At 41.6% G+C, this 15856-nt stretch overlaps 1 protein-coding gene across 2 annotated transcripts in view; it reads right to left on the bottom strand.

Moving 5' to 3' along the window:
- The window catches only part of SNAP91 (synaptosome associated protein 91), a 66482-nt gene that overhangs the window by 10150 nt on the left and 40476 nt on the right, over positions 1-15856 (bottom strand). The window contains exons 14-22 of one of the 2 annotated variants that reach the window (XM_077926183.1): positions 12002-12016; positions 11651-11830; positions 8187-8294; positions 7270-7560; positions 6969-7049; positions 6746-6817; positions 5776-5859; positions 4597-4680; positions 1731-1874 (exon numbers count right to left, since the gene is read on the bottom strand). In XM_077926183.1, the coding sequence (XP_077782309.1) occupies positions 1731-1874; positions 4597-4680; positions 5776-5859; positions 6746-6817; positions 6969-7049; positions 7270-7560; positions 8187-8294; positions 11651-11830; positions 12002-12016 (1059 nt within the window). Of the gene's footprint in view, positions 1-1730; positions 1875-4596; positions 4681-5775; positions 5860-6745; positions 6818-6968; positions 7050-7269; positions 7561-8186; positions 8295-11650; positions 11831-12001; positions 12017-15856 lie in introns of those variants that run through there. The other variant, XR_013392297.1, reaches the window with a different exon arrangement.

Genomic DNA, 15856 nt, shown 5'->3' with positions numbered 1-15856 from the left:
AGAATCTTCTATGGGGTCTTTGTTACATTCTGAAATGTCAAACAGGGCGTCTGTCTGGACACTGTTTCCTCCCAGGATAGTCCTTGGGAGAGGTTAGGAGTAGGTCTCAGGCTTGCACACTCCATCCCTTCATTTTTCCCTGTGGTGGGAAGAACAACTGAACTAGACAGTAGGCCACTATTTGTGTATGAATTCAAGGTATCACAGTCCACTTGCCAATTAGCTTTCTAAGACCAGAAAAGAAAGCATGTAGTTAGGTAACTACTGAAATGAATTGTGATTGCTGCAGAATTGCAGATGTGGAAGGAATTACCATCAGAGAGTCGTTTCATAAACTACATTCAATAACTATGATATCCCCAAGTTTAATTACCTGCAGCCAACTTTTTAATCTTTCTCCCTTCAAAAACATCTGAACTACCCCACATTTAGCTTTTACATATGGCGAAGAGAAAGTTAGGGACACCATATGGCAATGGTTTTATTGCTTCTGGCAGGCAAACATGGGAAGTTTCAGAATATCTCCTTGAATTTTCTCTATAATAAGTATTTTGGTCCTCCAATTTCTATCTCAGCATACTTTATGGCAAACATCTGGCCAATTCTCCTCGGGATTGTCTAGGTAGTTATTGTAACAGTACACATTAAGTGTGTCAGGAAGAATGGATAGTAGTGGGTGCAAAGAAAATTGGAAAACATAAAACCTGTTGAACATTAAGCAAGGGTAAGAAAGCCAGAGAAGATAACTTGTAGTAAGAATTCCTGGGACAGAAGTATCAATAAGCCTATTGTGATGTCCACTGGAAAACTAACTGCACAGTAAGTTTTCCACACCACAAAAGTATTTCATTTCTGACATCTACAAGCTAGGATAGTGGGTTATATTTTTTCCTTTAAAAGTTTTGCTTTAGAAGGTATCAGAAATAATATAATACTGCCATGGTTTGGCCTAACTTTTCCAGCTCAAATATCACATTTGGAAAAATATACCACAACCCAGAGGATCTCATCCCATTATACCCAATTAGGTAGCAATTTCTAAGCCAGACCAACATTACATGGTGAGTACACCTATTCACATCAGATGTGCATGCCAATGTTAGTAAGCCAACTTGCACTATGCTCCAACAAGCGATCAAATAAAGCAAAGCAATACTAAAATATTTTGTTTTTATTTATTCTGTTGCAGAACTCACCCAAATTGCAAATTTGTAGCAAGGCCCCAGCATGAAAGTATAGAATGAAAGAGATACAAACAGAAAACGACAGAGCAGTGATGAAAGGTTAAGCTTTATGTCAAGGGAAGAACACCCTGGAAGTCCATTATATCTAACATTTTTGTGCCATGCACGCTTGGAAAAGGCTCAGCAAAAATAGCAAGACCACACATCCATATACTGAATAAACAGTACACAGTGTCTGCAGTTTCAGGAGTTTCCTTTAAACAAACATGCATATAGAGCACATGCAAAGAGAGGACTTTGGTTTGATCTGTGTTTAAACCCTACGAAAGGCAACTGCGTGACAGGAACTTTGCTTCAATTTACACTGCGCTAAACGTTTACCCATTTCAAAGGAACACAAGGCAGGAAATTTTTAAGCCTCCAAAGAAATCCTTCTGAATGCCCTTTTGCACATCAGGTAGAGTTGTAACAGCATCTCATCTCATAAATGAAACCAGCATTTTGTTCTGGAAATTCACAAAAACAAAACAAAACACCCCAACTCACCTGAGGGATCAAAGGAAGTGCCGCCAGGAGAAGGTGAGGGTGATGCTCCGAAAGCAGCTTCGAAATTGGGCTGTAGTATATTAGCCTGAGCTGGAGTAACAGGGGAAGGTGAAGGAGAAGGAGCAATAAAAGAACCCCCAAAACCTTTGGAAAAAGGAAAGAGGGAGAAATGAGAAAGTAATTAGATAACTACTAAAAGCTGGCCAGCACACACTGATCTGAATACTCTTAAGGGGCAAAGCAAATTTTTGGATACACGGTACTATTTCTTGCTTTACATAGCAGAACAACTGGGGACTGTTGCACATCCATCCTCTCAGAACACTTTATGGTAGGACTTAATACTAAAAGAAACCTCTTGTCCTGATTGAACTATTAGGGATCAAAGTGGCTTGCTGTATCATTTCCTTCCCTTCAGTACTTAATTGCTGCAAGATCAATTTAGAGCTGAGATAAGGCTTGATGTAAGAGCTTGCACACTTACTGCCAACAACTCAAAAGTTACTTTTGACCATTTGCTATGATTCTACATTAGAGGGGGAAAAGAATCTCTAATAATTATATAATCACTTGCAAAATATATACACCAGCTTTATTCATTGTTTAGAGCCTGCAAGTGTCCCAAGCTAGGAATAATGCAGTGAAGGACATATGATCTCATCGGACACATTGTGGTACACATGGCTATCCTGCTCTTTTGACATATTTGTGTACTGCCCTATCAAGGTACATTTTCTGAACCAGAGAGCACTCCAAGATTTTGCTACTCCTTTTACTGCCCTTCTAGTGCATTAGTTCTGAGAAATTCATAAACATCGTCATCAGCATAGCAGCCATGAGTTAGTTAGCAATTATCTAAGCTGGAGGGTATATTTGGAGGACAAATCGAGCACACATTTCAATTATAAACCCCATTTTCACTCATTGCATTAACTTGAGCAAAATAAACAATTGGCAGTAGGCAAGGGACGAGGGCTGAAGCAGTAATGTGCTTCCTTTGGGTTGCAAGGCAAAATAATACAGCTAAGAAGGCTTAAGTCAGTCTTATTACTAAGGGTCTGATAAAGCCATAAAAGCCTTCAAGAACTAGAAGCCAAAGCAGGGGTGGAAAACCACCTTCAACCCAAGGGCTGCATTATCTTCTGGGCAGCCTTCCAGGGGAGACCTGCTAGTGGTGGGCAGAGCAATGGATGCAAATTTTACCTTTGTACAGTAGGCTAGTTTCTATACACATTAAACACACCCCTCTCTATCCTTCAACCAGGGAAGCAAGAGGTGCTATCAGAGTTCAAGGGCACTATCTGGTTGTGCAAAAGCCCTCAAGGAGAACGTATATAGGGTCCATGGAGGGGTGTAACTTGGTGAGAATTCTGAGGAGCAGCTAGAGAGGCCTGAAGGGACACATTCAGACCCAGGGCCTGGATTTCCCTACACTTCCAACTTTTTATATCTGCCGCTGCATGAACCAAGAACTAAATGTTTGGCACCTCCGCTTTAATGCTTTAAAAGCTCTGCCTTTATTGTTATTGCTGAAGCCTAATCAAATTCACAAAAAAGCAAGCACAATTGCATCTACGGTGTAAACGTGCTGCTTACTAATGGCGTTGTTACTAATAATGAGTAACAGAGAGCTTTGCTACTGAGCAGCCTGTGAAATGGATGCATTGTGGGAAACTACTTTCTACAATACATTTTAGAGGTCCAGGTGGAACTGCCTCCACAAGAAAAGGATGCCTGTATACTATAAACATGAAAGGTTGGCTTTGATGAAATATTGTTCTTGTCAGGAAGGCATCCTTGGAATAGCATTCCTTGTGTTCTCTTTAGAGGTGTGCAAATACAGACAATTCTGTTCTGGACATGCATCTTAGGCAAACAACTATGTCCCTTAATTTTGTGTGCCTCAAATCAGTCAAACCTCTCTCAGGTCAGGGCTTTTTGTTGTTGTTTAATGTTCTTTGTTTCATTCAAATACATTGTATCCCGTTTTTACTTCAAGGAATTTGGGGCAACATCAAATATCCTGTAAGCACACGTACCACGTTTGATCTAAACAACTGGGTGACACAGACTGTGCTGCGTGAGTGGAGGTGGTGCCAAGATCAGAGAGTGGGAATTTTAACCAAAAGATCTCCCTGGTCTTAGTCTAATGCTAACTATGGCACCATGCAGACCCTTAGGATATTAATCTCTAGTTCGTTTAATTAAATGTTTCATAGAGTAAATTAAGGCTAACGAAAAGCGTCAAAATGATGTCTCTGCAAATACTTTGCTTTCCACTGCCATCAGTAGAACAGAGGAATATCTTCTTCATCCTGACTGGCTAAACAGAACTAGCAGCAACACAATTCTATTGGCTTAGAACAGTAGTGGGAAATCTCTGGCCTGTAGATTGAAAGTGGCTCACTAGGCCTCCGTATCAGGTTTCTCACATCACATTACTTCCTACTTCCCTGTGAAATTCTACTGAGTTACAGCTAAGCTTTTAGAACTGAAAAAAATGACTTCCTCTTTTCTCTGCGTTCCAAGAAAGGCAAGCTAAGATGTTTCTGCATGTGTGTGTGTCTGAACATGACAGACAGATGTGGTGTGTGTTTTGACTCCACCCACTTGGGCAGGTGGTCCTCAACCACTTTTCTTACCCTGAAGGAATTTAGCACTGCAGAGGCCTAGTGTTCCCCACCCCTGGCTCAGAGTCATGTTTTCTAATGCACCAAATGGAGTGAAGCTTGCTGCTTCTGTAAGCGATCACCCAATATCTGTGCTCAAGTAAAGAAATATTAGTTTATGCCAAGAAAGACAGCTTTTTTAAAAAAAACAACTACCACCATGATGTTAAGAATGGCACATAATTGTTTTTCATTACCAGCCAATAGGTCGGCGGAAGCAGAGGAGCTAGAAGCAGCTTGGGTTGCAGGCTGGGGTTCAGGAGCACTACTTCCAAAAGCATCTATAGGTATTTCCATGAGACAGCAATAAAAGGCAAGAGGGTTTAAACAATGAGTAGGTTAATGTACAAGTCTGGGGCAAAGCACACAACCCTGGACTACCAAAACAAGACAAGTGCCATTTTTCATGGCTGTAGAAAAACCACCACCAAGCATATTAGTAAGTTTTGATCACAGCTCTTCTAGAAGAAAGCAAAAGAAAGCTATCCTATACCACCCTACTGAATTACCAGTTTGCATTTGCAGATCTGAAGCAAATCACTTAGGTACAGTCCAGCTGAAGGAAGGAGAAACTTGTGGCATTCCAGATGTTGCTGGACTCCAGCTCCCATCAGCCCCAGCTGACATTGCTAGTAGTCAAGGATGATGGGAGTCTGGTCCAGTAACAGCTGGAGGGCCATAGGTTCACCATTTCTGTCTAAATGGAAGCTCAGCTTTCTGCAAAAAAAAAAAAAAACAACCCTCCCTCCGTGCCATCATTGGCAAAGTGACGGAAAGCTTGATTGTACAGAAAATAAACACATGTATGCAAATATTTTAGAGGGAAATATTTTCCAGGCATTGAATGGAAAAAGCATAATTAAGGCACAGTCAAATTCAGATTCTCAAATTTGTAAAATATGATAAGCTTCCACAATTTTGCCCTTTTGTATCAAATTCCACAGAAGTGGGATCAACTGACATATCTCTCCCATTTGAAAACACATCAACTAACGTTTCTCAACTCCACTCCTTACTAGTTACTTAAAGATAATAGGCAGCTGGAAATAGAAACCACACAAGCAATATAAAAGCATCACTGCAAAGCACTCTATACACACTGTAGGTGAAGAATGTAATAATTCAAGTTATTTAAGCAAGAAAGCAATTCCATGCATGAAATGTTGCTGAAAATCAGGAGAGATGATGGAATAAATAAAAAAGGCTAATGGTTTATTTTATATAGCAAACAGTTTAAATGCATATTCAGTAACAACATAAAAACTGCAACAAACAAAACTGTTAAGGAACTTTAATTTCTAGTGAAGAAAAATGAAATGGAACTGAAATGAAATGAAATGTGAAGTTCTCTAATGGTGAGAAGGAACAATACCCACCACCAAACAGGTCAATCACACCTGAAGGCTCCACTTTAGCTGGGGAGGCAGTGGGCAGGGACGATGGGGCTGCAAATGCATCCACTGCAGTAAGCATGACATATTTAGTATAAGCAAATCAGGAGCGATGAGATCCAACTACCTTGGATCCATGAAAACACAGTAAATATTACATTGACTTCTGAGAGATCAGCACACGTGTTCCCTTTACATTTCTCATGCAGTATCCAAAAGTTAGTTCTTTCCACTATAGTACTTTAAATAAGCATTTTGCAAGCAGTGCAACTATTTTAACACCACACACACACACACACACACACACAGTTCCTTGGCCATTTCTATTTATCTTCTATACATACAAACTTTATCATACATTATTTTTCCTTGATACTCATAAGGATTTTAAATATATTGTATCACTCCGCCGACATCTTGTGATAATGTCTCATCTATGAAATCAACTCACTGACCCAAAAAGTAATTTTTATCACAGGGAGAAATTTGCATATGCAAGTCCTTCCCCCAAAATTCCCTGTATCTACCAAGTCATGCTGCCACTACTACTTATCCTAATCATTGTCGTGACACATCTGCAGTAGGATCTTAAGCATGCCCACTAAATCAGGAGTTCTATTGAGTTCCAGGTCTCTACGGAGTCTGCTTAGCACTGCCACTTCTTTGTTCTCCATAATTCCTTGCAACCTTTATTGTCCTTGCCACACATAGCAGGTGGTAAGATTCAAACCCAATGGGACTTCCTGGAAATAATTTTCCAAGTACTCTGGGAAATGTTGTTGCACAAGTTGCTTCAAACTTTGACGAAAATGCATACAGAGGAGAGATCAGCTTTGTATCGATGAAGAAAGTAATCACTGACTCTTCAGCAGCTCAAACTGAGTTGCATTGAAACAAATTTGGGAAGGGAAGTGTTGTGATAAGTCATGTGAGAGAAAGCAACAAGCACACTCACCAGATAAGAGATCACCAGTTAGAGAACTCTCAGGCACAGGAGAAGCTCCAGTTGGTGGAGAAGAAAAAGCATCTTGCAGAAGACAAAGAAAAACCAAGTAGAAAACAGATGAAGATTGGAAACAGAGAGAGATGCTTCACACAAAATACTGGTCAAAATAGAAAAGCAATTAAGAGAAGGAGGAGTTTGGGTTTTTCAGGGAAAGGATAGTACTATTCTTTACCTGTACCAAACAGGTCTATGCTAGGAGTAGCGTCTGGCTTAGGTGCTGCAGAGGCATCAGCGGGTGCAGACTCAAACAAATCTAAGATCAAGAACACACATGTCTTTAACTCATTTCTGGGAGACAAGACTTGGCAGTTTTTGCAGCTCCAACATGGAATTATTATTATTTTTTTGTTTCTTTCCAATTGTCACAAACAGTATAGGTGCAAAAGATTGTTTGCATATGCTGTACATCCAGGATCAATTCCCCCAGAAACATTCTTTTTTTAATTAACAAAAAAGAGTTAAAAACAAATTACCACCAAAGATATCTAGAGCAGGAGTAGGAGCGGAGGAGGAAGTGGTGGTGGTGGTAGTGGTAGTAGCAGACGTGGTAGCAGTAGTGGTAGTGGCAGTGGCCGTAGTAGTAGCAGTAGTAGCAGGGGTTGGAGGGGCCACGGCAGCAGCTGGAGTAGGAGTAGTTGCGGGAACTGAAGCGGCTGCACTAGTTGTAGGGGTAACTACAGGAACGCTGGTCTCGGTGGGCTTCATAGCAAAGAGGTCCAGCTCTGGAGCAGCCTCTGCACTGCCTTCAGATGGGGCAAAGGGGTCTTGTAAAAGGAAAGGGCACAATATATACATGGGATCAGTAGGGAGGGAGACGGGGAGAAACCACACAGAGTGTGGATTAAAACCACACACACAGAGAGAGAGAAAAATATATAGTATATTATGCATACACACAAAACACAAGAGATCATTAGCTAAGCCTCCACCATCTTTACCAAGGGGTAAATAAACACAGCTTTCCCCACCCCCACCCCTAAAAAATAAGGTGTCTTTTTAAGCTTCTAAAGTTATAGTGATTCTGTTATAACGTTATGGTAGCAACCACAGGAAGAAACCCACTGACTGACCTTTAACGTTCGGCATTGTTAGGATGTTTCAGTTAAAAAGGGGGTGGGGGGGAACTTCACTGGAAAAGAAAAAAATTAACCACGTTTTCTCTACACATGCTCTGGGGGGTCTACAGATGTGGGGGGTGGGGCGGGCTGCTTGATAGATTAGAACTACCTCCCAAGCTGTTGGAGAAAAGATTAAAGGAAGTCATAGGGTGGTGGGGGAAGAGGGAGAGAGAAAGAGAGAGAGAGAGAGACACAAACATACTGCCATGTAGTTTATTTCAACAGTACGACAAACACGACAATGATGGACTAGCTAATGAGATGGAACCCACCATTTCCTGAGCATGCATCAAGAGCTGCTGCTACAGGGGTTGGGGTAGCTGGTGCTGCCGCCCCTTCAGCTGCTGCAGGGGCTTCACCAGGAGAAGCTGCAAAGGCATCTTGAATGCAGTTTTAGGAACAGAAATTAAAGAAGGATTAAAAGAAGAAGAAAATATAGTAAAAAAAGAAAAAGAAAAAAAAAGAACCAGGTTAAAAATGGCATAGAAAAGATTCCCTTATACAAACTGGAAAGGCAAGGGTGTTGGCGGGGAGGGCCCCACCTGAGTTTTTTGGGTTGTTGTTTTTTGTTGCAGATACCAGCAGGTAGTTTTGTTTGCTCAATCAACTTATAGTAGGTGAGGATGCAGAGACAAGCCTGAGGGTCACAGGCAAGATATGCAGGATAGCGAATCGCGACAAGATATTCATTGTATAAGGGTTCTGAATAGCATGCTCATGTAACAACCAAAATAATTTTTTTTTAAAAAAGAACCAAAATAATGGACTGTATACAATTAGGATTTAAAAAATTGTAATTAAGACATTAACGTTGTCCTATTCTGTCAAGCTCTCTCATACGTATCTGAACAGTAATTCTAAATCTGGGGTACTTCCTAAGATTTAGGAACCAAACTGTGCCAGCAGGCTTCAACTATTTGTACAATAAACGGCAATAATTCCTGATTTTATGGCAATAGGAATGCAATAGTGATGTTCACTTGCTCTAAATAGCTCTTGCAATGTGACTTGAATTACACTGATATTCCAACATATACAGCCTACTCCCTAAGGAGATGTATTACTAGAAAAATAATCATCATAATCTTACACTGAGCATATAGCATCTTCTTAGAATTATATAATTACAGTTTTTGGTTATACTGTCCTAAGCAGTTTGACACCCTTTTCTTACATACTATCATCCATACACCATGAGTATCTAATAGTGCCTTTGTGCAATAATGGAAATTACTCTAAAAATTTCTACAGTCATAATCCAGCAGTAGTGTGGGATTTTCTAGCCTAGACTGTTTTCCATTATCAGGATTAATCTAATACAGTCGTACCTTGGAAGTCGAACGGAATCCGTTCCGGAAGCCTATTTGACTTCCAAAACGTTTGAAAACTAAATCACGGTTTCTGATTGGCTGCAGGAAGCCTCTGCATCCAACTGGAAGCCACGCCGGACGTTCAGGTTCCAAAAGAATGTTTGCAAACTGGAACAATCACTTCCGGGTTTGTGGCGTTCGGGAGCCGAAACGTCCAAGTTCCAGGGTGTTCGGGATCCAAGGTATATCTGTATGGGGAACTTAGTAGCTGTATGCAGGCAGATACACTAATGCATTCTATAAGTCACAGGAGTGGGTGTGCCAATTGGCTCTGCCCACATGCTGACTAGCCCAAGTCCCCTGGCACCTGCACATAAATGTGTCTGCAAGAAAGGAGCCTCCATGCATATAAGTGTATGTGTGAAGGCTTCTGTCTACATGATCTGGATCATTTGATGGTTGCAACAGAGCAACTGACAGTGGTACCATTTCCTCCCCAACTGCTAATTCCACAGTGGCAGAAAGAGAGGAGATGAGCCATCTGGATAGCCTTTGTAAGCAACGCCACTGCTGCCGCCATGCAGAATGAATGACAGAGGACAAGTCCCATTTCAAATTGTTTTCAATTTAATTGAAAGTCTTGACACAATCCAAGCATCAAAGACTTCCATTGCCCATCTGATTTTGGATTTGATACTTCCTAAGTATAGTGGTGAAGAAGGCAGCTGCTTCCCACCTTCCCCTTCATGGTACTATTACCCACTGTAGACTGCTCTACGGCAATACAAGGATCCAGCCTAATCCATCATCTGTGAATGGATGGGTAGGCAAAGTGACTAGGGTAGAAGGGGAGGAACTGAAGAAACCATGGCTGTGGGGACATTAAAGAGAGGAGGGTTATGAATTGCAAACTAGCATTCCTAAATCTGAATACTGTACCATGCAACCCCTAAAAAGGAAGGAAATGTTTTAAGTTACAATTTGTCCAAACACAAAAGCTTTACATGCAGTTAACGTAGGCATGGCATTTTCATGTTAAAAATATACATCTTCACACACACAAAAAGTTACTGATGCCAGCTATTCTAAAAAGCTCATGTTGACATGCATCTGAACTGCAACAGAACCAAGCTAAAGCTGATTTCACACTACTGAAGAGCAAAAGAAGAAGAAAAGAGCAACAGGAAATGGAATCTGCCAAGTTCTCATTGCCCTGAAGTTGTGTAGTCTCCATTTAACACATTACAGCAAACTGTATGGCAGTTGTCCAATAATTAACCAAGTACATTTCAATTTTCAAAAGTTCTGATTTGACAAAGTAATTAAGAAGCTTTATATTAAAGCCACATCAAAATATTGATGAAAATGGAACACAATTTCCTAGCTGCTGTATGGATCATATTTTGCTCACCTGAGCAACCTCCTAATCAGCCATTTGTTCTTTTTGCACAATGCTTTGTGTGTGTTTGTGTGTGTGTACTTCTTCTGAAAAGCTTGCTTTAAAAAAACAAACAAACCTTTGACTGTTCACCTCTACATAGTTCTATCTTTATTTATCGTTCCATCCTTATCCTTATTGTGATATCGATATATCACAATGTTTGGCTGGTGATATATCTCAATGTTGAAAACCAGATATCGCCTAGCCCTACTTTGAAATATAGATTAGCAGAATAGCAAAACGAGGTAAGAGAATGGCTGAGCCTCCCTCTCACTCCATCAGCCTTTGGGATGTTGCATGAGAGGAATTAACCAATGATACCACTTCCTGCCGTCCAACATTTTAGCATGAAACTTATCCTGTGTCAAGACTAGGATACAATCCGTAGGATTTACAGAACTAGTAGCAGCAGCTGCTGCTGCTGTGTCAACAGTGGGTCTGTGGTAGAGTCCCAAACATGGAAAGCTTGTGCAATCTTCACAATAAGCTTAATAGTAACTAGTTTCAGTGTTATCACTTCCCCTTCTCTCCCCAAGCATTATTCACAGCAGCTACATGCTGCCTACCAATGGAGCTTTCCTCCCATAGCAGTAGCAGCTTCAGAGGTGGGGTGATTTTTGTCAGGACCACAGCATGGAGAAAAGGGTTGAATCCCACTCCTCTGTGGCCTGGTCTTCCTACCTCCCATGGCTATTTGTAGATAGAGCGATATAAGCAACTTAATATTGTGTGTTTGTCATCCCTTGGCCCACTTCAAGTTTCCATGGTGATCACTCCCAAAAGCAACCTTGCCTTTGGAAAACTTAACACGCAAATTGGGCTATCCTGAAGCTTCCAGGTATAAGTATTACATTTTGTCAGTTCTGCAGCAAGTCTATGAAAATGAGTGGGTTTCAACAATGTTTTCTCATCCTCTTTTTTTTTTTTTAGAGAGAGAGAGGGAGAGGGAGGGAGAGGGAGGAAAAACCTCAGTGACAAAACTAACCTCCAAAGAGATCCACTTCAGCAGAAGTAGGAGCAGCGGCAGCTGTAGATGTAGCAGAAGCAGGTGCTATTTCAGTAGTAGTAGTAGTAGCAGCAGCTGCAGCAGCTGGGGTGGGCTCTGTTGCAAACGGATCTGAAATCTGCGGCTCAGAACTAACCCCGGAAAGCCCAGCCAGACCGTCTACAAGTCCATATATGAAGATCAAACGGAAATAGTGAGCAGAAGAGAGAGAAAGAGAGAAGGGGAAAACAAACTAACACTACATTGCAAAAAAGAGTGAAATGGCAGGACTAGGCTAATTGTGTATTAACAATTTGGAGGAACTGGGGTTAGAAATCAAGCGTTACTCACCCTCTCCCAAGAGGTCTGCAGCATTGTCCGTTAGAAGATAGCAATGTAAAGAAATAAGAGTTAATAATAACTGCCAGGGCCAACATGCATGCTATCCAGAAGTCATTCTCTGCCAGCGTGGGGCTATTTCAAATCAACAGGACGCTGCTCTAACTCCAGACATGCCACAGGTACCTTGCATATGGTTTTATAGGATGCAGTCTGCTTTCTGTTTTCCAAAGCTCCTAAAAACAAAGACTTAAGTGGCCGAGACTTCTCTGAAACCATTTCTACCACAGCTTCATCCAACCACATTTCATCTTTTAAAATTATCTGGACTCATCTGATGCATCATCCCCCATGTACCATTTCATTTTTCAACACCCTTGGGAAGATGAATACCACTTCACCCAACTACAGTACATTCGAAGAGTCCATCATGAAATGACACAAAAGTGTCACTATCCAACAGGCAGCGAAGGTTGTTGGGTGCAAGTACTGATCAAGCCAAGTGCAATATATATATATAAATTACAGTGGTGCCTCGCAAGACGAAAAGAATCCGTTCCGCGATTCTCTTCGTCTTGCGGTTTTTTCGTCTTGCGAAGCAAGCCCATTAGCGGCTTAGCGGATCAGCTGTTAAGCGGCTTAGCGGATCAGCTGATTAGCAGTTTAGCGATCAGCTGTTAAGCGGCTTAGTGGATCAGCTGTTAAGCGGCTTAGCGGATCAGCTGATAAGCGGCTTAGCGATCAGCTGTTAAGCGGCTTAGTGGATCAGCTGTTAAGCGGCTTAGCGGCTTGGGAAAAGGGGGGGGGGGAGGAAAAAAACCCTGCAGGAACTCGCAAGACATTTTTGTCTTGCGAAGCAAGCCCATAGGAAATTCGTTTTGTGAAGCACCTCCAAAACAGAAAACCCTTTCGTCTAGCGGGTTTTCCGTCTTGCGAGGCATTCGTCTTGCGGGGCACCACTGTATTGAAAGAGTACAGTTCAGGCCTGTCCCATCCCTGCTCTGCCCCGCCCCCCCAAAGAAAGCATCTCTTCCTGACTTGCAAACCCAGACCTTTAAGCCATAATCTTTTAGATACCAGAGTTAGCTTTGAAAGACTCAAACTGGAAATGACCCTTCCCGTCTAAATGGACAAAAGTGGACAGCTAGGTTTATTGTTCTTGGCTATAGCTCATGGTTAATGAGCAAAGAGTTAAAGAACAAGCCCTGGTTTTTTTAGAACTTGCTCAGCCAAACTCTGACCCAGTAAGCCATAAGCCAAACGTCATGTAAATGACGCAAATGTAAGAAAAAGTAGGCAATACAGATGATTCCTTGTTCCACTAACTATTCCGCAGTCTGAGTAAGCAGTGATGCACGAGGAAATGTGGTACTCTCTGGTTTTTTGTTGGATTCCAGCTCCCGTCAACCCCAGCCAGCAAACAGAAGAAAGCATGCTGATGACCAAATATGTCTCTTCTCTCTGCATCAGAGGCACAGAGAAGAAAGCTTAACAAGAGGTCACAACAATAGGTGCTCCACTGTAAGATAGCTTGCAGCCTAGGTGTGTATTATCTGCCATGTGCATCACTGAAACTCTGCTTACCAATTCCACACAAGAAAAAACAACCTTGAACCCTTGGTGACCACAATGTATATCTGCTGGGCTGCACTGGGCATACCAAGCCATAAAGTGTGCAGCCTTGACTTTGGGTGTAGATTAAACTGGGGGGAAGTTGTTTCACTTTAAATTTTCCTCTTAGGCAGCATGCCTACTGCCTCTCTTTCTCCAACAACTCCCCCAGTGCCCCTATAATATGCTCTAGAGGCTCTCTCAACCTTTTGGAGCAGATTTTGCGGGGACAGGGGGAGATAAAGAGGTGAACAGTGCAAGGCAATGCCCCACTTTGAAGTGGACCTTCCCTTACACAAGTGGATGGATGCAATAATTAATCTGCTAGCCAGTTTATCACCATGACAAGAATGACAGCTTTTAATTTATAGGTATCACTAGAAACCACTTTCATGTTTCAGCCCTAAAATTCCAGTTAGAAGCAACGACGACAACAAAAAAGAGCTTTGTAGCACCTTAAAGACTGATTTATTATGCTACCAGCTTTCATGGACTGAAGTCGACTTCATCAGCTAAATGAGATTGATATGATTTCTGCTCTATACTAATAAATGGTGCCTTGCATCTGGACAACAACTTCCAGAGAGGGACCAGGTTTAGTCTGAAGCAGACCCTAATCTACAAAAGCTTATGCTATAATTAATTGTTAAGCATTTTTAAAAGTTGCTACAAGACTCTTGGTAGTTTTTGCTGCAAGTAGACCAACATGGCTGCTGTTCTGGAAGTCGTTAAGAAGCAGCATGAGCATAGCTCAAATAAACACAATTTATATTTCAATTCACACAGTTGAACAAGACACTCCCTGCCCAGCAATAAATTGGCTGTATTATAAATCTATACTCCTTTAAGGTGATACCTAAGGTCCTGTCTGTCTCCTGCCTGTTTTGGGTGCTCATATAGCCCAAGGTTTAATATTCTCAGTAGGTGTAAGAAGGTTTTCTGAGTTCTGGCAGCCTCCACTGTGGTTCCAGAGTACTGCATATTTAATGACAATTTAAGGCATTCGGGGTTTAAATGTCACATTCCTTCTACAGAAGGAGAGAATTAAAGCTCAACATAGCTAGGGATATAGTGCTCTTGTTATAGGGCAAGTCACAAGTAAAATGAGAACACATTTCGGGATCCGCGTTTTATTACACTAATGGCTATGCAGAGATCAGCAGAAATAGAGACCCACCTTGGATTCAACCACACTCATTCGCTGTACATTTGCCAAAATGAAAGCTTTCAAAACATGGCTTTCTTTGTGAAACAGGATTCACTATGGAATAATGAAAACTTTGAACAGATAGGCTGAATCCAGACCTTCTATTCTGAGCTTTCTCAAAGTTCCTTGTTAAAATGAAAACAAAATCAAGTGGGGGGTTTTTTTGGGGGGGGTGCAGTTGGCAGATTCTTAATATCCCATTGACCTTACTATGCAAGTGCTGCTGCTAAAGTGTTCTTTTAAAAGAAAAGAAAAAAGCTACAGAAAACAGTAGTGAATGCTTCTCTCAAATTGTGACACTATCCATATACATTTCCAAAGGACCTATTGGTTCTAAAAAATGGTTCGAGATACAGTGAGAACATCTAGCGCTATTTCAGGATTTCTTTTATAAGCGACGACCCACGTAGGAGGATGACCGCATGCCCTTACCAGGGGTTATCATGTGCAGGTGCAGACCTAATGGATTCCATGCCAAGTGATGTCATAAGACACCCACTGGCATGAGAAACCTCTTCCTACACCTGTTACCCAGTGGCGGCAAAAGTCTTTTACCTATCAATACCCTGCCCAATTGGCCACTACTAATATTTCTATGTGCCACGTGATCCACCTGGAACAGGTAAAACACAGAAGCTTTGGGAGCTACATCCCTCTCCCCCAACACTCTGACATGCAATCTCAAACTAGAAACCTGAAGTAGCAGCAAGTGACTGGTGTTCATCCAAGGGGTTGGAAAATGAATGTGGCCTTCTGCCCACTCTTAAAATAGTAAGGTTTGGTTTGTTAAACACCACCACACACAACATATAGCCCTTGTGCTGGCTAGTTCCAAGAAGGATTCTTGTCACTTATTAAGGGAGGAGGGGAGTGAGTCAAGGCCCTTCTCCAGATACTCCAAAATCTTTCCTAGTAATCAGTGGTTCAGCATTTTTTCTCCAGAATAACAATTCTGACAAGTTTACAGTGCTGCACACCATGAAAAATGAACTGATCCATGTCATACTAGACCATGGTTTAACGTGGTATCCAGGAGCTGCAACAAGTCT

The sequence above is a fragment of the Podarcis muralis genome, chromosome 3, assembly GCF_964188315.1.
Source record: "Podarcis muralis chromosome 3, rPodMur119.hap1.1, whole genome shotgun sequence".
Taxonomy (NCBI): Eukaryota; Metazoa; Chordata; class Lepidosauria; order Squamata; family Lacertidae; genus Podarcis; species Podarcis muralis.
Note: the sequence above shows the minus strand (reverse complement) of the source record. Positions and strands in the feature narration are given on the sequence as shown.